At 34.3% G+C, this 25,408-nt stretch overlaps 1 protein-coding gene across 1 annotated transcript in view; it reads left to right on the plus strand.

Moving 5' to 3' along the window:
- Positions 1-25,408, plus strand: part of FAXC (failed axon connections homolog, metaxin like GST domain containing) — a 70,057-nt gene that overhangs the window by 16,232 nt on the left and 28,417 nt on the right. The window contains exons 4-5 of the mRNA XM_074310232.1: positions 4,750-4,946; positions 14,569-14,786. Of these exons, the coding sequence (XP_074166333.1) occupies positions 4,750-4,946; positions 14,569-14,786 (415 nt within the window). The remainder of the gene's footprint in view (positions 1-4,749; positions 4,947-14,568; positions 14,787-25,408) is intronic.

Here is a 25,408-nt window from a genome sequence, read left to right on the forward strand (position 1 = left end):
TGAGATAATCAATATGACATGGGGATAGTCTACTGATTTTTACTTCTTTTTTAAGTCAGTTGGCCTAGTTGGTACATACACACACAGATCACTCAGATAGCTATTAAAAGTCTCATGGGTCAACCTTCTCAATTAAGTCCTTATGCATAGCCAAAGAGTTTTTCTTCTCTGCTTTAGAGTACAGGTCATGTTCCTTCTTATCCATTCACCTCTCCTCCCATCATCTGGAGATAAACATTTGAATCTTTCTATTTACTCTTTTAGCTCCCTAACCTCTTCTCTAGTTTCCTAGGTTGGGAAGCTTTCAAATACAGACTTTTAGATCTAAAGGGAGTTTTAGCAAGATTAAAGGATTTTTTTTTAAGTGGGAGCAGGGCAGTCAAAAATGTCATGTTCCTAAGATCATATCTTTTACTTTTCAAGTCTTTTTCTCCCCTAAGAGTTATATAAATATTTAATGTCATTAGTCAGATTAAGTGATGTTAGCTCCTTTTTAACTTCAAAATATTGGATCCTGAATTTAATGTGATGAAAATTTAAATAAAGATGTTTTGATCAGTATGGTCTATCGAGCAGTTGACCTACCAAGCAGGGAGTTTTAAGATCTGGGTCCTCTATCAGTTTTTTCAGATACAAGATGGTCAAAATAGAATTTATACTGGAAGAGATCTTGGAGATCAGTTGGGCCAATCTTTTTATTTGACAAATGAGGAATCTGAGGTCCAGAAGTGAAAAATGATTTGCCCAAGATATTTTTAGTGCTTTTTTCTTCAATACTAATTCTTTTTCTATACTTTCTTGAATATTTTTATTCTTTAGTTAGAATGATGCATTGAAACATGAAGGTATTATTCTTTCATTGATAGATTGAGAAAAGCATGAACTTGATCAGATTTTGACCAGAAAGGATTTCCCTCTAATAGAGGTCTCTTCTCCTAGAGTGATCTTTAGACTTGAAGTTGTCCTCTGTGGCTAAATCTAAGAAAATTATTTAAAATTAGCCAAGGTTTTTTTTTTTTTTTGTGTGTGTGTGTGTGGGGCTGATGAGCACATGAGCACAAACACACATAAGCATGTTCATTGTGTTTTTTTTCCATTTTTAAAAAATTCTGAATTTAATGAACATTAAAATAAGAGAACATTTCCATAAACTATATGTGTGTGTGTGTGTGTGTGTGTGTGTGTATGTGTATGTGTATAGGATTATACAGGATGTTCCAAAAGCCTTTGTGTACTTTTAAGCTATTAAAGTTTATTTAAGACTTTTGGAACACCATCTATATGAAACCATGAATTTCTTGCTTTCATAAAAAAGTATATAATAAATTCAGCAAGTTACTTTCAAGTTATAAATTGTCTGTTTTCTTATGAACTTTTTTCTGTCCTCTATACATTTAAAAATATACTTCAATCCAACTCACTTCCAGTTGATCAATGATGGACAGAAATAACTACACCCAGAGAAGGAACACTGGGAAGTGAATGTAAATTGTTAGCACTACTGTCCATCTACCCAGGTTACTTATACCTTCGGAAGCTAATACTTAATGTGCAACAAGAAAATGTTATTTACACACATATATTGTATCTAGGTTATATTGTAACACATGTAAAATGTATGGGATTACCTGTCATGGGGGGAGGGAGTGGAGGGAGGGAGGGGATAATTTGGAAAAATGAATACAAGGGATAATATTATAAAAAAAAATAAAAAAATTAAAATATACTTCAATGATTGTCCTTTTTTTTCTTTTTTCTTTTTTCTGGAAGCACTATCATTAGCTCCTTTCTTACCCCCAAAATCTTTTTCCCTCACCCACCCCATAAAAAAGATACAATTCTTATAACAAATAAGCATAGTTAGGCAAATCAAATGTTGTGGCTATTTTTCACAGCTCTTGTGCTAAATTATTCCATAGCTATTTATTTCATTTTTTTAAAATTCAGATTTATTTTCAAGCCTTCATTCCTTTGTCTTATATCTTCCTCCTTCCCCTTTGCCTCCCATTATGAGAGCAAGAAAAACAAAACCCACCACATTGGCACTTACAAGAAAAAAATAAAAACACAAACCTCAATCTACACACTGAGTTCATTACTACTTCTCTCCCAGATGGTACAGACTATGTTTTATTATTTAAAAAAATATTATTATAAATTCTCCGGAATTGCAGTCAGTCATTACGTTGATCTGAGTTCCTAAGTCATTAAATTATTTATGTTTTACAATATTTTTGTCATTATATAAATTGTTCTCGTGGTTCTGATCACTTTGCATCAGCTCATACAGATACAAATCTCCATACTCATACAAATCTCCACAGATTTCTTTGGAACCATCTTTTTCATTATTTCCTATAGCATAATAGTATTTTGTTACATTCTTATGCTTGTCCAGCTATTCCCCAAATTATGGGTATTCTTTCAATTTCCAATTCGTTGTGCTCATAAAAAGGGTTGCTAAGAATATTTTTGTACATAGGGGCCCGTTTTCTTTGATCTCTTTAGACTTAGCATCTGTATTGATAGGTCAAAGGGTATCCATATTTGGACCTAGTCATTTGTTTTCAAAAAAAATCTGAAACAGAAGTTCTGAGAGCTCTGTCTGATATATATGTAGGGTATCTGAAACTTCAATTTGAAGAAAGCCACTGACAGTGAAAATGTATTACTATCTTTTTTTTAAGTTCTAAATAATTTTTTCCAAATAGATTTCTATCTTCTTACCAACACTATTCCTTTCTCCTCTATTTACTCACTTAACAACAAACAAAATTAATCCCATAGCTTCCCTGTTGTGAGATAAACATTTTTTTTTTTGCTTGCTTATGCTAAGATGGGCTGATTCTAGACATTTGATAGAAGTTTTGAGTATTTAGTCAGAATTTCTTCAACCTAAGGATAGATCCAACAAAAAATGAAGATTGCATTTAATTTATATATATATATATACATACATATATATATATATATATATATATATATATATATATATATATATATATATATATATATAGTCAAGCCAGGACAGCTGGTTGCCAAAATGGATAGAGTACCAAACCTGAAGACAGGGAGACCTGAGTTTACATTCAGCCTTAGACACTTAATACCTATGTGATCCTGGGCAAGTCACTTACTCCTGTTTGCCCTAGTTCCTCATCTGTAAGATGAGCTGGAGAAGGAAAAGGCAAACCACTTCAGTATCTTTTCTAAGAAAACCCCAAATGGGTCTGATAAAGAATTAACATAACTGAAATGACTGACCAGTTAATTCAGACAAGAAAGACCACTTTGAGAATTGCCATAATTATTTAAGTTAGCTATGTAAATTAAATAATTGAATTAAAACTTTAGCTTTCTTATCCCTTAATATAATCAGGAACATTAAAGCAAGGTAAAAGTCACTATATACTTCCAGATTCATCAAAGGATCATAGAGTGGGAAAGGACCCCTTCTCTTTACAGATATTATATTTATAGATGAGCAAACTGAAGTACAGGAATGAAATGATCTGCCCAGTGTCACACAGCCAGTAAGTGACCAACCTTGGATAAGTGTATTAGTTTTCCTCTTTTGACCATGATCAGTTTGAGTCTACTTTTATATGGAGGCTGCCCAGAACACTAAACACTCCAGCCTACAATTTTATTTTTTTTCTCCCAAATACCTTGTAATTTCTTTGAAAGCCTTTTCATAAAAGTAACTTTTACCTCACCCTATATGTCATATCTGTCTATCTATTTATCTATCTATCTGTCTGTCTGTCTTAAGTGTAGGTCTTTATTCAATGTTCCCTATTTATATTTGGCTATATCTTTCATACATATATATGCTACATTGTATTATGGTTATTTTTGCATCTTTCACTATAAGATGTAGCTCCAAGAGGGCAAGGATAGTTTTTTTATTGAAACCTATTTTCTTCAGTGCTTATCACAGTGTTCTGCACACAGCAGATATTCATTAAATGTTTGTTGAGTTGGATGGAATTAGGATACATTAATTCTTTTTTTCCCCTCAAATAAAAATTAAAAAACTGGCCCTTATTTCATTTTTAGGGAAAAGTGTTCCCCTTGGGTTTGCTCTTGCTATGATAAAGTTTATTGGAGCGACCTACTTCCCTTCATGAAGGGTGTCACAAATATTTGTGGTCCACATTGTCCCAGGTTGTTGTGAGGCTCCAAGAAGATATGTCTAAAGAACTTGGTGAACTTTATATTGCTCTCTATCATTAATTATTAATGTGTGATTATTTCAAATTAGACATTTTTATTATAAACAGAATATTAAACATCACTTATGAGCAACCAAGTTTTCTTAATAACAATTTATGTTTAGGTTAAACCTACTCTTTGCTTTTATGAGATTAGATGTCTCATTACTTAGATATGAGTAATATCTGGGCTTTTCTTGAAGACTTGCACATTAAATTCATTTATCTTATCAGCACAATGGCTTTCTTAGCTACTGTCTCACAGGTCATAGACTTAAGATACATTGCTTTAGACCTGGAAGGGACTTTGAGGACATCTAGTCCAACAGTTTTAGAGATTAGGTCCAGAGAAGTTGTGTCTTTCTGAAATCACGCAGATAGTAAGTATTAAGACAGGGTTTAAACCCAGGCTCTCCAGCTCCAAATGAATCACTCCTCCTGGGTCACAAAACTTCCATACTCATTTTTTAATCAGACAGAAATTGGAGGTGTTTTTATTAATGTTTTCATTTTCTTTTTCCATTCACTTGCTTAGAACTATTTTGATGGAAAACTTTCCCCTCAAGGGAAAATGCCTTGGATTGAATACAATCAGGAAAAAGTGTCCGGCACAGAATTCATCATTGACTTTTTGGAAGAGAAACTTGGAGTGAACTTAAATAAAAACCTTGGCCCCCATGAAAGAGCAGTGTCTCGAGCTGTGACCAAGATGGTGGAAGAGCATTTCTATTGGTAAGTCTGTTTTAGAAAAATGAGATATGACTAGTGAGTAACATTTAGTGTGAGTCAAGAAGGAAATCTTCCTAGTGTCCTCCAAAGGAATATACTTAATGTTTGCCTTTTTCCATTTCCAGATATTCTCCCACCTCTTGAAAAGTTTCCCCCGTATGAATTTGGTAGGGTAAATCTGTGATGTGATTAAGTCTGAATTTCTTACTCAAAAAACTAGAATAGGTTGAGGTGATAGAAAGGGTTCATGAAGTTGGTTTAATGACAGCTCAGGAATACTATGTACCAGGTTGAAAGAATTATGATACATTAGAACATTAGGAAATACATGAAGCAGTTTTTAAAAAAATAATTAATTTTCATTTATTTATTTATTTAGCTTTTCATTTTCAAAATACATGCATAGACTTCAACATTCACCTTTGCAAAATCTTGTGTTCCATTCTCCCTTCCCCTGACCCCCTGTCCTTGAAGCAAGCAATCCAATATATGTTGAACATATGCAATTCTTCTAAACATATTATCACAATTACATGAAGCAGTTTGAAGGCCCCAAATGAAAGAACCCTGGTCCTGGAAGCAGATGATGTGTCAATGTGCCTCTGACTCTTACTACTAATGTACTCTTGGACAGTCCCAGTTTTTTTTACTGGTAAAATGAGTTTGGACAAGACAGCCTCTGAGATTCCTTCCTTTTCAAAATCTGTTATCTTATTAGTTCTATGGTTGCATGCATACAACATTTTATCTTGATTATGATTTTGCCTGGATGACTTTACTTTTCTTTGCTGAAGAATTAACATTTTCTTTGTGAGTATCTTAGAATTTCACATTTCTTGTTTTTCATTCAAAAGATAATGCTTATAAGTTACCTTTGTGCTAGCCTGAAAGCTGTGCTAAATTAAAGTTGATTTGATTTAGCCTTTTGTTGTTTTTTCATCCTAAAATCTTCTGGATTTTTTTTTTTTTGAGAATATGATGGACTTTTTTGACTCCCTACATAGAATTAGAAGCTTTGTTTTTTAAAGTTAACTTTCACATTTTTTAGGATCACAACTATAAAAGTCCTTTGTCTTATTTGACATTAAATGTAATTCCTGTAATAATAATGATAATAAATTCATGTAGTGCTAGTCACAATGCTAAGGATTCATAATTATTATCTCATTTGCTACAATAAGCCTGGGAGGTGGGTACAATTATTATCTCCATTTTAAAGATGAGAAAACAGAGACAAAGGTTAAATGATTTGCTTGTGGTCCCACAGCTAGTTTCTGAGGCAGAATTTGAACTCAAGTCTTCTTGACTCTAGGCCCAGCATTTTATACACTGGGCCTCAATGAAGTAGACATTACTTGATAGTCCCAGGGAATAATTTAGAATAGGAATTTGTTCTTTGTTATTTTAGGCTTGGGATTGTAAACTGCTCTTCCATTCTATTTTCCTATAGTCTTTATGGTATGATCTATTCATCTGCCTCTTGGGATTGAAAAGTTGCTATTGATGCCTTTTTGCTTTTTGCAATATCCATTCTTTTTAATTTTTCTATTTTTTACTGCTGGCATCTTTTCCTTTTGAGTTGACTCGAGGCTGTTTCCCCTGAGAGGCACAGATATGGGGCTGTTCTGGTTTAGAAAATGGAGGGGGAAGGCTGATTGAGTTGGCATGGGAAGATTAGGAAAAATTTTCAGGAGTCATTTAAATACCCAAAATGTTACTTTTCCAATGAAAGGGGTGAAGAGGGCAGGAGGACAAGACCGAGTTGGGGGAAGAGGATGTACAGATAGACAAAGGGGCTTCTCACTGAAGAAATGTTCTGGGCATGGAAACAACTGGGACAGAATTCAGTAAAAAAAAGCAGTTTCCCTTGTGACTGGGCTTCCTCATTAATATTTATGTGACTTCTGAGAAGAGTCCTAGGGACCATATCTGCTTTATTGACCTTCCAGACACAAGTCTAGGCTTCTTTCAGAACATTCCTCTCTCACATCCAATTTTCCTTGAGGAAGAGAAATCTCTATGTAGCTTGGAAAAACGATTGATGAGCCCGTTGATGGAGAACTTTTTCTTCTCATTTGCCTGAAAAATTATCCCCAGTGAATACTAGATATTTTACTTCCCTCTTCTGATGCATATCTAACAATAATGGTATTTGGCTGGGGAAAACTAGTTACTCTCTTTCTCTATGCCCACCTTTGTGGAGATGGAGCCACTGTATTCCTAACACCTTCCTTCAGCCATGGCTTTCTCTCCAATCACTGCTTTATACTCCCTCTTTGGGGGATACAATCTTTTCTTTTTTTAAATTTTTACAAAAATTTTATGCATAGATAATTTTCCAGCATTGACAATTGCAAAACCTTCTGTTTCTCCTCTTTCCCTCCACCCCTTCCCCTAGATGGCAGGTTAACCAATGCATGTTAAATATGTGAAAGTATAAGTTAAATACAAACAGTTATTTTGCTGTACAAAAAGAATGGGACTTTGAAACAGTGTACAATTAGCCTGTGAAGGAAGTAAAAAATGCAGGCGGACAAAAATATAGGGATTGGGAATTCTATGTAGTGGTTCATAGTCATCTCCCAGAGTTCTTTCACTGTTTCAGTTCATTACTGCTCTCTTGGAACTGATTTGGCTCATCTCATTGTTGGAGAGGGCCTCATCCATCAGAATTGATCATCACATAGGGATACAATCTTTTCAACCAGAAGTGTGAATGAACTTTGGAGAGGTGAGTTATCCAAGATCATTGCCTCAGAAAGGGACTTTCTCCTCTTCCTATTTACCAAGTTAACTCATTTATACCCAGGAGAATCCTGGATGGTCAGAATTCATTTTGATTTCTGCTTAAAAGCAGTTTAATAATATGCTGTAAGAGAGGCTATATGGTCTAAGTGGATAGAAGGCTCATTGCAAAGCCAGGAAAACCCAGACATATGCAGGCTGTGTGACCCTGGCAAGTCACTTTTAATGTGACTAAGCAGTTATAAACCTATTAATTTTCAGGAAAGTCATTGACATGAATATTAGTAGAAGGAGCTTCCTCATCAGGAAATTCCCTATACTGATAAAATCATAAATTAATTCCCTATTTCCAAAAAATATGCTATCAATAAAAACTCTTTGCTTTGTCTCAGTTATTTCACCCAATAGAAATCTTAGCAACTAAAAAGAGAATCTCCTTTCTTTGTGTAGTCAATCATAGTCTCTCTCTCAAATGCTTTTTGAACAAATAACATACATACAGACATGTAAAGATATAGTAGTGCATTGGATTAATTACAAATTTGTTTTTCTTCTGGATTTTAGAGATTGTTGTAGTTGTTTTCAATTATGTCTGACTTTTGGTAATTTCATTTGGGGTTTTCTTGGCAAAGATACTGGACTGGTTTGCCATTTCCTTTTTTAGCTTATTTTACAGATGAGAAAACTGAGGCAAAAGAGTTAAATGACCTGCCCAGGTTCAAATAGCTATTAAAATGTCGAGGGCCAGATTTGAACTCACAGAAATGAATCTTTCTGATTCCAGGCTCTACATTCTATCCCTTGCCCCACCTAGGTAGAGAGAAATTCAAAATAGACTTGAAAGAAACACTGATAAGCTTTGAAATAAAGAAAGCAGTCTCACCATTCCATTCTTTGCAAATAGGGACAGTTCCACCACTATCTTACATTGGCTCAGCCTTAGTCTTTTGTCTTTTGGTTTTACCCCTGCTTAGGGCAGCACCAGTAGTGCTTAGACCATATGAAGTCAGCATGCCATTCTCCCATTTTTTCTTGTATGTTTAGCCAATAGTCATTCCATGTTAAGTTACTGGAAGGCTATGGCAGGGCCTGGCAGCCATTCTTCTGACTCCACATATCACTGAAATTATGATTCTTTTTCCTTTATGCTCCTTGCAGCAGCAAGTCATTTCTGGGGCTTCTTTCCACTAACTCTTAGCAGGCTTATATTTCTCCTTAGCTCATCTCAGAGTAGATGTCTCTTGGAACATTCACTTATAGGTTCACCACTCTTCAAGGTTCAAGTAGATACTCACTGGATAACCTCTAGCTAAATATACACATAGTTTTTTTGGATGTGACTTGTGATTTTGTTGACATAGGGAACTCCCAGTAAGGAAATTTTTACTCTGAAAGTATATTGACACCAGCTCTTCATTTTGTAGTCTTGAGAATTGCCTATGAAAAAGAGATGTTACATTGCCTGAAGTCAGACAGCTTGTATGTATAAGAAGTGAAATTAGAACCACACCTTGAGATTGAACTGGAAGTCAATTCTGCAAAATATGTTCCGGTTTATCTTTCTAACTTTGATATATCTCAATAATAACTTGGAACACTATGTATGATAAAAGTAATAATTTTCTTTAATCTGTGCTTTGATCTCTTTTGAAGTACAAATCACCTCTATCTTAGAGAGTGGGAACTTGGGGGACCTCACATGAAAACTGATTTGAGCATCCATATTATTTAATTGGGTTTAAGTTTAACTTTTGAATCTCCATGGAAGAAATATATAGAGGATACCCTAATGAGGCACCTTGCAGTGGGATAGGAGTAAAATAAAGTCTTCCTCTCAGAGCCACCAAAATCTACTCTTTTGCTTGAATGGCAGTAATTATATTCATGTTTTTTACTTTTCCTTAAAAATAATTCAGACATCTTTTTTCTCCTGAGGCAATTGGGGTTAAGTGACTTGCTCAGGGTCACACAACCAGGAAATGATAAGTGTCTGAGGCCAGATTTTAATTCAGATCCTCCTGACTTCAGGGCTGGTGCTCTATCTACTGTACCACTTAGCTGCCCCTCAAGCTAGTCTTAAAGTCAGGAAGACGTGGGTTCAAGTCCATCTAATATATACTGATTCCATGACTCCAGCAGGGCTCTAAGGAGTTCTGTAAGAGTAAAAATATGTTAACTTGTGTTTGTGGAGAAGCTCCCTCACCTGGGAGATCCTTATATCAATGAAATCACAGACCTAATCCCTATTTATATATTTCTAGTCTTGAGTTTCTGAAGAACTGGTTACTTATATAGTCTATACGGGAATAGTCATTTTTATCCCACCTCCCACAAGTAAATTGGGACCCCAATACAGTTAGCTATATCTCCCCTCAGGGTTAGGATACCTTTCAAAATATTTTGCTCACATTCCTATTGACCCCGGTACTAACTGTCAGTTTTTGGTCTTCCAATATCATTTAGCCAATTAACATCAAGTAGCTTTTACAAAGGGATATTTGCTGAAAATATATAGCATGAGCATAGGTACAAATGATTCTCTGAACTTGCCTTTTTATAACATAAGGTGCTGGGAAGAGTAGCCTTAAGATTAAGGCAGTTGAAAAAACACTTTTGCCCAATCAAGTTTATTGATTAGCTGCTGATAAAGTCATGTCCCCAGCAAGGTGTTATCATGGGAGTTGGGGGTGTCCCTTAGGTCACTCCCTCAGGGCAGTGCTGGCACATCTCTCATTTCAGTTTCTAACAAAATTCTGAATATACTTTGGTTCCTGGGCCCCTGATAGCTAGCCATTACTACTTTTTGAAACATATAAAGTTGTAGTTGTGGGAAAGAAAAAATGCTAAGAGACAAAACCAATGTCAACAAAACAAGCAAAAGGCACCAGTCCATGTTTATGGGTTAAAGATGGGTAGTTAGACAAGTGGCAGGTAGAGTTTATTGTTTCTGCTTCTCTCAGAAATACAGCTTGTGGTGGGAAAGCTCTCCCACTTAGAAATCCACAGCAATTCATCCTAATTGCTCACCAAGAGGGAAGGAAAAGGGCCTATGTTCGCCCTTAGGACATCTTTTATATGCCTCCCAGTTCAGTATAAGACCATCTCTTTACTATGTGATTAGAAAACTGGAAACAAAATACTTGGGCATGATTCAAAGTCCATGCTGGGAATTACATACAATGCTTGTATAGATTGGTCTCTCATTAGCAGTTTTTTGGCAAAAATATTGGAATGTTTTGCTTTTTCCTTCTCCACTCTTTTACAGATGAGGAAACCAAAGCAAATAGAATTAAATGATTTGTCCAGGGCCATACAGACAGTCAGTGTCTGAGATCAGATTTGAACTCCGAGAAATGAGTCTTCCTGACTCCAGGCCTGACACTCTATCCATTGTACCAATTAGCTGTCCCAATTTAAGGCTAAAATCATGGATTTAGAGTGGAAAATGACTTCAGGGAATGTTTAGAGTCTTAACTTGGTGTCTGTAGATAGATTTCAGGGGGGTCCACACATTTGGATGGGACAAATGACAGCTTTATTTTTGCTAACCTCTAATATAAATGTAGCATTTTCTTCACTTATTTAAAAATATTATTCTGAAAAAGGGTTCATAGGTGGTTTTGTCAGACTTCCATGGATGTCTCTGACATAGAAGAGGTTAAAAATGCCTGGTCTAATCTAGCCCTTTCATTTCACAGTTGAGAAAACAGTTCTAGAGAGGCTGAATGATTTGTTTCTGTTTATACAGCTAATAATTCCCAGAGTCTGGATTCAAACATAGTTCATTCGACCCTAAATATAGCATTTCTTCCTCAGAACCACATTTGTTGTTATTTGTTGTTATTCACTGTTGTTTGGTCATTTCAGTTATGCCAGACTGTGATCTCAATGCTTTTTAATTCTGACACTCTTATTTTAAAAGTGTTCAGATATGCACTCTGAATTGCAGAGTGAATTTTCTTGCATATAAAATTTGTGCAATTATATTCCGTTTGCATTATAAAAGCTATTATTGGAGTCTAGGAAGGCAAAATCTCTTTACTTCCTTGCTTTCACTTGATGCCTATAAGACTAAATGCAGACTAATGTGAGTAAAGAGAAACTAGAATTCAAGGTCAACTTATTTGAATCAAATTGATAATAATGACTAGCATTTATATAGCATACTCTTAAAATAATATCAAATGCTTGATCAGGTGCGAAATACACTACTGTCAGACTACATTCATATTATTTCTCATGTCTTAAACAAAGGTTAACTTTTGAACAGTGAATTCAGATTGTGTAGATTATGTGCTGTTGATGGAAGTGGTGGTAAAATAAATTCCTCAGGAACTCCTCAAATGTGGAAAAAGGACCTTTTTAAATCACATGAACAAGTTCTGATTATATCTCTATTGATTACTTCTCTTTTTCTTTCTCATTTTCCTCTTATCAGCTGATGCACTTAGGGCTCACTGTACTATAAGCTATCTGAAATGACAACAGAGTTAAAATTTTTTGTTGTTGTTTTGAGTCATGTCCAATCTTCATGACCCCATTTGGGGTTTTCTTGGCAAAGATACTGGAGTGGTTTGCTAATTCCTTCTGCAGCTCATTTAACAGATGAGGAAATTAAGTAACTTGCCTAGGGTCACACAACTAGAAAGTATCTGCAGGCCACATTTGAATTCAGTTCCTCCTGAGTACAATTCAGCACTCTATGTATTGGTTCACTTAGTTGCCCCAAATAACATCTTACTCTCTAAGAAATGACAATATCCAAATGAACCCACTAAACAAAACCATTCCTTGGTTTGGCTTTTATTCTATTCTTTTGTGAGAAGTCGTGTGGTATAGTAGTTAGAGAATTGTCCTTAGGGAATAGAAGTCATGGATTCAAGGCTTCCTGCTGGTGAGGAATAGCTTTGTGATCCCTGGTGAGTGACTTAACTTCTCAATGTCCTAGGCAATATTCTAAGTTTCAAATCAGTTGCTGAAAACAAAAAACAAAAAACAAAACAAACAAAAAAAACCAAATCAGTTGCTGACAAGTAGCTTCCATCTTGTCGGTTCCCTACACTGCTAAAATCACTGTCAGAAATCCAGACCAAAAAAATCCAACAAAATCCCACAACTTTTATTAAGAGGTAATAGAAAAACTATCAGGTTTGATGTTTATCTTTATTTCCTTTAAAAAATGTAAACATCTTCCTTCATTCTGTGGCATCCTCTTAATTTTCTCTTCTGAATTCTGAAGGCAATTAATAGGAATTAATTAAATTATCTAGCTTTAGTGCCCTTTCTCTGGACTAATCAGAAACATCATAAAGTTCAGGGAAATGAGTGTTTCAGCTTCCTGAAATACACTCATAAGATGATACATGATGTTAATTGTTTAGTCAACGTTAGTTTACAAATTGGCCCTCACTGTTTTGCCCAGTCAATAATTCAAGAGTTCTGTGGGCTCTTTGCCCAGCAAGAACTGTCAAGAACATCAATTTCCAGAAGAGACATGGGGGAAGCAAACTTTCCTCCCTAGATTATTTCCCTTCTTCCTGCTGTATCTGTTAAAACTATTTTGGCCCAAAGAAGAAATTAAAAAAAATGGAATTTATTCAACTGAGTCTCTTTGTGTGTGACAGGAAGTAAATATAAGTTAGGGAAGCCATATGGTACAAAGGAAAAGTGAAGATTAGGATAAAGGTCTCAGATATGAACTTGGTAACTTAATATATGTGTGATTTTAAGCAAATCACTTAACTTTTCTATAAGATGAGGGAGTTGAACTGGTTAATTAATTAATTAAAGGAAATTAAAAAATTGTCACATAATCTTGTTGTTGCTATGATGACCTTTAATTTCATTATAATTCTTTTCCCTATCATTAGATCAACTCTAATAAAATCATATTCCTTGGTGATAGATAATAACAGTTTATTGAATTATTGCTAAAAAACTAACATCTTTTAGTCAGTCAGTCATATTTAAAATTTAAAATTTTATCCCATAGTATCTATAAACAGAACACAAATTAAGTAGGAGACCCCAGAAGAAGAACATTTTCTATGAACTCCTAAAGGAACAACCCAAATAATTCACTCAAACACCTCTTATATTCATATTGGCTATAGCATGTCAGAGATAAAGCCTAATTAGCTGTTGATCTTCTGAAAAGTAATAAATATTACTACTGCTGCTGCTAATAACGATAATTAACATTTGCATAGCAATACTAGGCATTGTGTTAAACACTTTAAAATTATCTCATTTGATCCTCACAACAATCTTGGGCTATTATCCCCATTTTCAGATGAAGAAACAGGCAGAGATTAAATCACTTGCCCAGAGTTACACAGCTAGTAAATGTCGGAGGTTGGCTAATAAATTTATTATATAAAAAAAATTCCCTCTATATACCAGATGTGGACAGATGTTTCATTAAAAGAATGGAATTTATAAGTCCTATAATTTTTTTGGGGGGGAGGGAGAGGTTTCTATAGTAAAAAAAAAAAAAAATCCCCAAAGCATAAGAGGAAGCAAAAAACATACTGAATAAAGGGGCAAGGAAAATTGATTGCACAGGTTTTGTAGAATAGTGCCATGACTTATGTACAGAACCTTTTAAAGCAATATGTAAATATGATTTTTTGTTATTATTGTCTATGAATACAAAATGGTTTAGCATTTGGTCATTGCCAGTCATGTTTGAATTTTTAATTTTATCCCATAACCTCTTAAATCTAATCCCATTGCATTCAGATATCTTTTTTTTTTTTTTGAGGCCAGAAAAAGTTGTTTTTGCTAAAATTCAATAAATTTTTAAAGAGTTATTTGCAAATGTCTCTGGAGAATCATTTATATCTGATACTCTCATTAATTTGTTTCTGCATCCTTTTAGGACATTAGCCTATTGTCAGTGGGTGGACAATCTCCATGAGACCCAGAAGATGCTTTCTCTTAGTGGTCCCTTTAGTGACCTGCTCAAGTGGATTCTCTGCCACCTAACGAAAGGCATTGTGAAGCGTGAAATGTATGGCCATGGCATTGGCCGCTTCTCTGAGGAAGAAATCTACATGCTGATGGAGAAAGACATGCGATCTTTAGCAGGGCTTTTGGGTAATGTACAATCCATTTTCTTTTATGAAAAATTTTTTATTTGGCATCATTTTTTGGGGGGATATTTCTTTTCTTTATGAATCACAGTGTGGTATCACTATTTAACTAGAATGTTAACTAGGAAAAAATGCTGGGGCTTTTCCTAACGTTCTGAAATTTAGAGATGTCATACTACTTTTTACTATTTTAGGAGATAGGAATTATTGAACTCAGCACCCGATTAGCCAGGATCATTGTTGTTTGTTATTTATTATGGAAAATTATTATTTTGCTGATTGAGGTCCAAGTCATGAAGGTGGGGAGCCATTGAAAAGAATCCACAGGCTCAGGCCATCTTCAAATCAAGAGACAAATCTTTACTATAATGCTTTAACAAGCCTGTTAAGTCTCCTAGCACAGCTTGGAATTTACAAGGGGAGATGGGACCTTTGTGGGAAAAGACCCAGAACAATATGTGCTAACTGTGCTAATTGTGTATATCAGTACATGAAGTGGTGAAGGGGCAGTCCTATTTATACAACATAGCTTCAATTGTATAAGGTAACTGGGTACTAGTACCTATGACTCTGCTAGTATAAGATAATTCTACATTATCAGTTTGATCCTGTAGACTCCACTTCCTCACTGGGGTCCACTCAGATACTGGGTTGCTGCCAGGGACATGGTCTTTTGCTGGAATCCATTCACGCCATCATTATATTTAATTTTTACTGTATTGATTTTATAACTTAATTGATGTTATGCTGTACTGATTCCTATAACAGTTAGTATCAGCCTGAACTCACCTAGTTCAAAAATTAGTTCTGTCCTAGTCCTACTTGGCTTAAAGGTGTGGCTATAGCTCATAAGTCTAGCCCCTGGGACATCTATTTGTTGTCTATACCTCAAATAGGTATAGTTTAACCACAACTGTTTTGTTCTCTGTAAACAACCCAAAGAAGGCTCCTTGCCTGTCTTTGTGCAATTAGGGGTGGTTTGATCATCCAAGAGGGTGATGAACTGGGTGGTTCTGATATTCTTGCCAACCTAACAAGAAGCAGTTGAGTTTCATAAAGCAATTAATATTCCCTTATTGTTAGAGAGGAATGTGATCAACCAGAACTTAATGCCAACCCACTTTCCTCAGTTGTAGCCAATTGCAATTTCTCCAACTACCCAGAGATCCTCTTTCCTTTACGTCAATAAAAAGGGCCTTTCCAAATAGGAAAAGTGGCCTTAATGAGGGGGTCAGTCTGACCTTTGTTATTAGCTATACTTATGACTGTTAAACTGATTTTGCTTCTTCCATCTTGATTCAGCGGATAATCATAATTAGTTTTTGAATGATATTGTGGGGATGGGTAAGAGATTCTGAGGAAAAAATAAGTGATGATACCTGAAGAAAAACTTCCTCATTTGTCAAAGATGAATTCACTTCATTTTCACAAAGAGAAAATTCTTTGAATACTATATATTTCATAGGTAATAAAAACTTAGAGGAAGCTACATGGACTCAAATTGGACCAGGAAGAGTCAGATATAGATGACAAAGAGCAAGTTATTCCTGGTCCTGAGTTTTGTACTTTGGAAGCTCATTTATAATGTGTTCAGTTTCTTTTTCTGAGGTTTAGCTATTTAAATTCTTTATTTCTTGATCTGTTAATCTGGGTATTAATTAATTTTTTTTCTGTAAACATTTTTCCACATCACTTTTCCACATCACAAAGTATAAGCTTTGTTGAATTGGGCAAAATAATCAGAAAAAGTTTCTTTTTTCATCTGTTGTGAATTTTCCTTTTTTTCCCTTTTTGAGCATAGAAACTTTAAAAAAAATCACATTATCTAGGAATTAGTTTTGTTAAATTTTAAAAACAGATTCTATTTTTATTGACTAATTCCACATATTTCTTGTTTTCAGTTTTATCTCTCCTTTGATTTTTTTAGAAAATCAATTTTATGTTTATTTAGGGTTTTTCATTAAAATTAGGGTCATTTCATTAAAATAATAATTTTAATATTTTTCTACTCTTTTCTCCTATGTTTGCTTTTCATTGATATCACCCCTCCATGATCTTTGGATCAGCTTGAAAATTCTCTATTCTATTAAAGATTCACATCCCTAATTGCTTTTTTTTTTTTTTTTTTTACACATATTTAACTGAAAGTCCTAAAGCTATCTTAAACTTAGCATATTCAAAAAAGAATTCATTATTTTTCTCCCATTCCAAAAACTCCATTTTTTTCTGAACTTGTCTATTATTGTCCAAGATACCACCATTCTCCCAGTCATGAAGACTAGAAAACACTTAGATATCATCTTTGACTTGTCATTCTCACTTATTTCACATATCCAATTTGCTTCCAATTCTTATAATTTCTACCTTTGAAGTATCTCCTATTAATTCTGCCTTTCTTCTTCCCTCTATAGCCCTGCCTTAGTTCAAGTCCTCACTTCACAATAATCTTTTGCTTGGTCTCCCTGCCTCATCTCACATTTTTCTAGTCCATTTATCACTTAGCTACTAAAGTGATCTTCCTAAAGAACAGGTCTGACCATATTTCTTCCCTACTTAATAAATTTCACTGGTCCTTATTATCTCTAGATCAAATGTGGAATACTCTTTTTGACTTTTAAAGCCCTTTACATCCTGGTCCTTTCCTACCTTACCAGATTTCTTGTACTTTATTTCCTTTCATATACATTATGATTCAATGATACTGGGCTCTTTGCTGTTCTTTATACTGGATACTGCATCTTCCACCTGATTCAGTGGCTAATCTCCATACAGAAATGCTTTTCTTCCTTGCCTCTGCCTCCTGGCTTCCTTTAAGTCTTAATTAAAATTCCCCCTTCTGTAACAGGCCTTTCTTGATCCTCCTTAATGTTAATGTCTTCCCTGTGTTGATTATCTTGTTTGTTCTGTATGTATCTATATATCAGTGTATAGTTCTTGTATGCTGTCTTCTTATTAGATTGTGAACTCCTTGAGAGCATGGATTGTGCTCTTGCATTTATGTTCATGAGGCCTCATATAGTGAATCACACATAGTAATAATTTAATAGATGCTGAATGACATAAGTCTACGCATTTGTATTAAAAATGTTAACTGTATTTCAATATAATTGGTTTCCTTGGTAATCTTATTTATTTTATGTATTGAAAAACATAGTTCTGAGAATAGTTCCACAGACTTTTCTTGAGGGAGTCTGGGATAACAAAAACTCTTAAGTTAGGGCATAGCTCCCAGCATTATTTCAGCCCTTAATAAAATAATTTTATCAATACCCTCCCCCCTCCCGCCTTTCCTTGACTGTCTTTCCTTTTTAAATTTTTCTAATGATAAGAAACTATTGGAACATTAATGAATAGAGGAGTGTACAAGTAATGAGCACTGAGGTTTTTCAATGGACTCTTTTTTTTAAGGGTTTAATTTTAATTAGACTTGAGAAGAACCAGAGTGAGCCCATGTGGGAAAGCAGTATAATCTCAATATTGGTTACTCCTTAATTGATGGCTTAAATCACAACTAACATTTAACTTCTCTTAGTCTTCTAATAATAACAGTTAGCATTTAAATAGTATTTTTGCAAAGTTTTAATTTTATACTTATAATAATTCTGGTTGATAATATGCTATGTAATAATAATTGCCCCTGTTTTACAGTGAAGGAATTGAGTTAGACAGGTAAAATAACTTGCCTAGGGTCATACAACTAGTAAATATCTGAGGCTAGATTTGAACTCAGATCTTTCTAACCTTCTGAGAATAGACAAGGAATTGAAAGTGAAAAATAGACTTCAAACCAAAGCTCTAGTACAGAAGGGTACTCAAAGATCATTTAGTCCAACAATGGTCTTGGAAGGTAAAATGATTTATTACAGAAGTAATAAGTGCTAGACATGGGATTTGAATCCAGGTCCTCTAACTTCAAAGCTAGCACTCTTTCTAACATACCACTTTTCATAGTTGACATAGATCCTCAGTGAAAGAGGATTTTTAGTGGTTTCTTTTTTTTCAGTGACAGATGATTCTTTTTATATTTAAAAATAAAACAAAAATAAAATAACCCCCAGATATCTCTCCCCAAAACCAAAAAACCCTAGATTAAATAAAGTTTATAGTGAACATACCCAACAAATATCTGTATATGCAATTAAATACTGTATCTCAACCTCAAAGAAACCATATACAAGTATTCTAGGGGACTAGAATGGATAAAGGAAAGATAAGTTTTAACTCATGGGATGGGGAGAGAAGGTAGGGGAAGTGAAGTGAGGGGAGAAATCAATTTATTTTTTTCTTCTTAATTCTGTCCATGTAAATATATTTATAAAGATTCAAAAGAGGAATTATTTTCATTTTTCAATGGAAATTAAGGGAAGCTCATCTAAAAGAATTCCTACTCCCACTGAAGGAAGAATTACATGTTGTAAACCTTGTTAGTGGCTTAAGTCTTTCAGTAAGTTGCATAATATGACAAATATGAAAATGTTTAAAAGGATTACACATATTTAACCTATATAAGACTGTTTATTGTCTTGGGGAAGCAGAAGTAAAGGAGGAAGGAAGAAAAATTTGGAACTCAAAATTTTACAAAAATGAATGTTGAGGAGCAGCTTAGTGGTGCAGTGGATAGAGCACCAGCCCTGAAGTCAGGAGGATCTGATCTCAGATACTTAACACTTCCTAGCTGTATGACCTTGGGCAAGTTTCTTAACCCCAATTGCCTCAGCAAAACAAAATGTTGAAAACTATCTTTACATATATTTGGAAAAATAATATAATTAAAAATATATTTTCAATAAGTGACACAAAGGGTCATGAAGAAATGCCTGTTGTATATGAGTGACTATAGCAATGATGTGTATGAGTGACTATTGTGTATGAGTGACTATTACAATGATGACTTGATTACTAGAATATAATAGGGTTGAAAGAGTGTTGGATTTAGAGATAGAGGTTTAGGATTAGATTCTAGTTGTGCTATTTAATACCTTAGTTATCTTGAGCAAGTTGTTGAATTTCTCTGAACCTCACTTTACTCATCTGTAAAATAGAATGCCTCTGAAGTTATCATCCAATTCTCAATCCACCATTCTGAGTTGAAGTGCTTTTGGAAGTATCATTAAAGAAGTGTATTATTATAAAAGAAGGTAGGCTGGTCATTCATTGATAATAAGGTGTGATAAAAGCAGTCTAATGTTGAATTGGTACCCATAAAATGTTGAAGATGTAGAAGATGGCCTCTTTATGGGAGGCTCAGACAAGAATCATAGGGATGAGAAGGCATGAATAGAAATGGGTGATGATATATGTTAGTGGAAAGAGTACTCACATTGAAATATTAAAGAAGTGACTTGAGTAGAAATCAAAAGGCAAGTGTCAGGTGGAGAGTTCCCCTGTGGGAAGACATCTTTCAAACCTTGGTTCCAGTAGTGAATTCAGCAATAACAGAAAACATCTGGAGCAAAATGTCAAAAGTTCCCTTGCTCTTGTTCAAGCTGAGAGGAGCATTGGGAAATCACTGTGTCCAATCTTGTCATCTAACAGAGGAGGAAATTGAAGCCAAGCGAGATTAATTTACTTGTCCAAAGTCTTACAGTGGTCAAGTTGGCCTTGAACCTAGTTCTTCTTCCTTCCATTGCACTGCATAAAATTGGGACATAAAAAAGTTGGGCTTCATGATCTGCATATAGCAGAGGGCTTTGGGGGTTGAAAGGGACAGTAGAGATAGGGAGAGAGTATTTGAGAAAGGATGGGAATGAGCCAGGCTAAAAGAAAGTTGGAGTTGAAAAGGAGAGGAGAATATATAGTTTATTAAGAAAGTAAGTTAATAGATTCAGAATTGTAGGAGACCTTAGAGTGGGGATTCTTACTTTTTTGGGGGAGGTTCATAGCTCCCTTTGGTTTGGTAAAGGCTATGGACCCCTTTTTGAAATGTTAAGTGCATAAAATACATGATTACAGAGGAAACCAATGAAAGAAATTATTATTTCTCTCTTGTATTAGTAATTTTTAAATCAGGACCAACGTTTCCTCTTTTTTTTTCTACTTCCTCAACTATAAATCAATCAGCATGATAAATTTTGCTCAAAGACTTACTCAGGCTAAGATCTAATCAGATAGTAAAGGAAATCTACGTTTGGGCTTAATGGAAGGATTTCTGCTCATTGTGTTTACTTAGACAGGTCTGCAAAAATGTGGAATCTCCCTTTTATCAGACAGGTAATGTGAAAATTGACAAGTCTATTTGACATAGACTTGCATGATCCCAAATCATATACTCCCCAAACCGTTGTTAGAATGAGTCCCACATTTCATTATAATATTCATCTTCTCATTAATTGTTAACCCGTCAGAGTTGATTGCTACTCTCAGGAATACCTACTCTTCCTAGAGAATTTAAACTATGAACTTGATACCATGAGGGGGTTTTTAGTATTCTAGACTATCACTGACCTCTTTTTGGTAATAAATATACTACTAGCCTTATTAATCAAATGATTAAATTACCCAGAAATTATGTCTCTCGAACTTTTTTAATGCCACACCATTTAGATGCAGTTAGTAAAATATAAATAAGAAATAAGTCTGCAGACTTCAGATTAAGAGTACCTGCTTAGAAACCAACTCTCATTTTATGGATGAGGAATTAATACAATGAATTATTATTTAAGGAAAGATTTGAATTAAGGAATTTGTGATTCTAAGTATAATGTTCTAGCCACATTGCTATATTTATAGCTCTTTGATACTGAAAAAGACATACTAGTGTCATTTTATACTGTAATGGTGGTGTATAGAAAATAAAAATGTCTAGTTTATGATCTTCCCTTGAGGCTTGCAAATCTCAGTGTGTTCCAGATGGACACAACAAGTACCCAGAAGTGCCCCTTATGACAGGGGCAACTATGTGAAACAGTAGATAGAGCATTGGCTCTATAGTCAGAAGGACCTGAATTTGAATGTGGGCTTAAATACTAGCTATATGTGTGATGCTTGGCAAGCCTCTTAACCTCAATTGCTTCCAAAAAAAGTCTTAGGACAATCTAAAGCTATAAGAGTTACTAAAATTTAAAATTTCATTGTGTTTTGGGTAATGTTACAATGACCCGAGGACTTTTGGGATACCCTGTATGTGAATTATAAGACAATAGATTTTTTTTTTGCCATGAGATAATATCTGATTAAAATAACAGTATCAACAATTTTTCTCCAAGTACACATATATTTTGTGACTTGAAGACTAAAATGCTCTAGAATTTTAAAGAATTTGTTAAGTTTCTGCAAAACAATTATAATTATAGCATTACAGATAGGAGTGTGCTGGAGCTAGCTCCAATCAGCTTGAATTGATGGTTAAATTTTCAGGGTTAACATTATCACCTTGGAAAGTGGTAAACTGCAAATCAGAGCTTGATATTATTATTTTGTTGATTATCTAGACTTAACAAAATGATGGGGAAAGTGCGAATCATGCAGATAAAATGGAAGAATGTATCCTGAATACATCTTTTTTTTTTCCTCAGAAAGTTGACTTGTTAAATATTTACCAGTGTGCCACTGATTATAGAACTGGAGCTAGAGCCAGAAACCACCTACTATGATTCCCCTCTTTCAAATGAAGAAACTGACACCAAACTCATAGCATCAGAGGCAGGATTTAAACCTATAACTTTAGAAATAGATTTCTTTCAAATACTAAAGAAGGGAAAGGGACTTGTATGTGCCAAAATATTTGTGGCAGCCCTTTTTGTAGTGGCTAGAAACTGGACAATGAATGGATGTCCATCAATTGGAGAATGGTTGAGTAAATTATGGTATATGAATGTTATGGAATATTATTGTTCTGTAAGAAATTACCAGCAGGATGAATACAGAGAGGCTTGGAGAGACTTACATCAACTGATGCTGAGTGAAATGAGCAGAATTAGGAGATCATTATACACTTCAACTTCATACTGTATGAGGATGTATTCTGATGGAAGTGGATATCTTCGACAAAAAGAAGATCTAATTCAGTTCCAAATGATCAATGATGGACAGAATCAGCTATAACCAGAGAAGGAACACTGGGAAATGAGTGTAAACTGTTTGCACTTTTGTTTTTCTTCCCAGGTTATTTTTACCTTCTAAATCCAATTCTCCCTGTGCAACAAGAGAACTTCGGTTCTGCACACATATATTGTATCTAGGATATATACTATAGCATAATTAAAATGAATAAGACTGCTTGCCATCTAGGGGAGGGGGTGGAAGGAAGGAAGGGAAAAGTTGGAACAGAAGTGAGTGCAAGAGATAATGTAAAAAATTATCCAAGCATATGTTCTATCAATAAAAAGTTATAATTAAAAAAAAAAAGAATGTACACAGGTTGAATTGCTTTCTGTCTTAGGGTGGGATAGGGAAGGAGGGGAAAACATTGGAACTCAAAATTTTATTTTAAAAAATGTTAAAAAGTGTTTTTACATGCAATTGGAAAAAAATACAATACTATTAAAATTTTTTAAAACTAAAAAAAAAAAAAAGAAATAGATTTCTTTCATTTAGAGTTGTAACCCTGTCTTCAAACTGCTTTGTACATTCCTTATGTTTTGCACATTCTACTACTAAGTTTTTACAAACTAATTTCAAGAATTCTTTTTCCCTCTCCATTTGAAAAAGTGTTATGAGATATAGATTGGTTCATGAAACATTTTAATCTTGGCTAATAGAGACCCAAGACAATATATTCAGCTAGATAAGATCTGAGATTTGGAAAAACCCATCCTGGGATTATCAACAGTTTGAACAGCTTGTTCTTTTAGACTATAGCAGTGAGAGTTTGCATTTCTTATTATATTATATTTTAAAAAATAATAGCCTTTTATTTCTAAAATATTTGCAAAGATAGTTTTTAACATTCACCTTGCAAAACCTTGTATTCCAAAATTTTCTCCCTCCCTTCTTTCCACTTTTCCCCTAGATAGCAAGTGAGCAAATATATGTTAAATATGTGCAATTCTTCTATACATATTTCCACAATTATAATGTTGCATAAGAAAAATCAGCTCAATGATTTTTCTTGTGTAGCAAGACAGTTGTATAAATATACATACATATATTGGATTTAACATATATTTTTAACATGTTTAACATATATTGGTTTACTTGCCATGTGGGGGAGGGAATAGGGAAATTTATAACACAAGATTTTTTGCAAGGGTCAATGTTGAAAAATTTACCCATGAATATGTTTTGAAAATAAAAAGCTTTAGCAACAAAAAAAGAAAAATCAGATAAAAAGAGAAAAAATGAGAAAGAAAACAAAAGGCAAGCAAATGACAAAAAAGTGAAAATATTATGCTGTGATCCACACTCAGTTACCATGGTCTTCTCTCTGGATGCTGATAGTTTTCTCCATCACAAGTCTCTTGGAACTGATTTAAATCATCTCATTGTTGAAGAGCCACATCCATCAGAATCTATGATTGCATAATCTTGTTGCTCCTCTTTCTATATTTTAAAAGAGTAGAAGCAATTAGGTGTCACAGTAGATAGAGCATTAGCTTGGCATCTGTAAGACATGAGTGTGAATTTGGCTTCAGACATTGATCAGTTGTGTGATCCTGAGTAAGTCACTTAAAATCTATTTGCCTCAATTTTTAATACCTTTAACACTTACCTCACAGACTTATAAGGTTAAAATGAGCTATCATATAAAGTCCTTATAAATTTTTTTTGGATGAGGCAGTTGGGGTTGTGACTTGCCCAGAGTCACACAATTTACAAACTTTTAAAACCCTATATAAATGTTAATACTACTACTGTGATAATTATTCATTCTATAAATTGATTCTCAGAACACATATGTAAGGTATTCAAGGCAGGGATTATTTTATAAATGAGAAAATTGAGGTTCTGAGAAGATTGTTTTAATGATTTCCTTTTGTTTGCAGGAACAAATTTCTCAATTTGTCATTTAATCTGGTTATCTTTCCGAGCCTTCCAGGCTAATGACACATTACTACCTCTCATATACCCTAAGTCCTACTCAAGCTCGGGGCTTCTAGATGTTTCTGGCACAGGACACATGTGTACCTTTTTGTAGGCTGTTCCCTAAGTCTGGTATGTTCTTTCTTCTTGTTGAAGCATTTAGAATTTCTACCTCTCTTCTTAATAGCTCAAGGGTTTTTCTTGATCTTTTATAGTATTCCCCACGTTGTTTGTTGTTCCATACCCTTTCCTGCTTTTAATATTTTAAAATTACTTTATAAATACGCAGTTTGATATTATGAACAGAGATAGGGTAGTCAGAAAGACCAGGAGATTTAAATCCTATCTCTGAAATGTACTGGCTATGGGACTCTTGATCATTCACTTGACTTTTTAATGCTCTGTAAATTACAGAGAAGGTGCCTAACTTTCATTGTTAGAGTTTCATCACCTGGAAATTCCCTCCATCAGTGAAATCACAAGTCTTGTGCCTATCTCTATTTCTAGTATTTATTTTTCTGTGTTTGTGTTTGTTGATCCTAGAAATCAGCTTCATATATTATTAAATTCACCTTTTCTTTAGTTTGAGAGGATTATATCAGTCAAGCTTTAGGTATCTCTTTAAGAAGATTTTGATTTCTTTAATTGATAATGGAAGTTGAAATA

This window comes from Sminthopsis crassicaudata, chromosome 4 (assembly GCF_048593235.1).
Source record: "Sminthopsis crassicaudata isolate SCR6 chromosome 4, ASM4859323v1, whole genome shotgun sequence".
NCBI classification, from domain to species: Eukaryota; Metazoa; Chordata; class Mammalia; order Dasyuromorphia; family Dasyuridae; genus Sminthopsis; species Sminthopsis crassicaudata.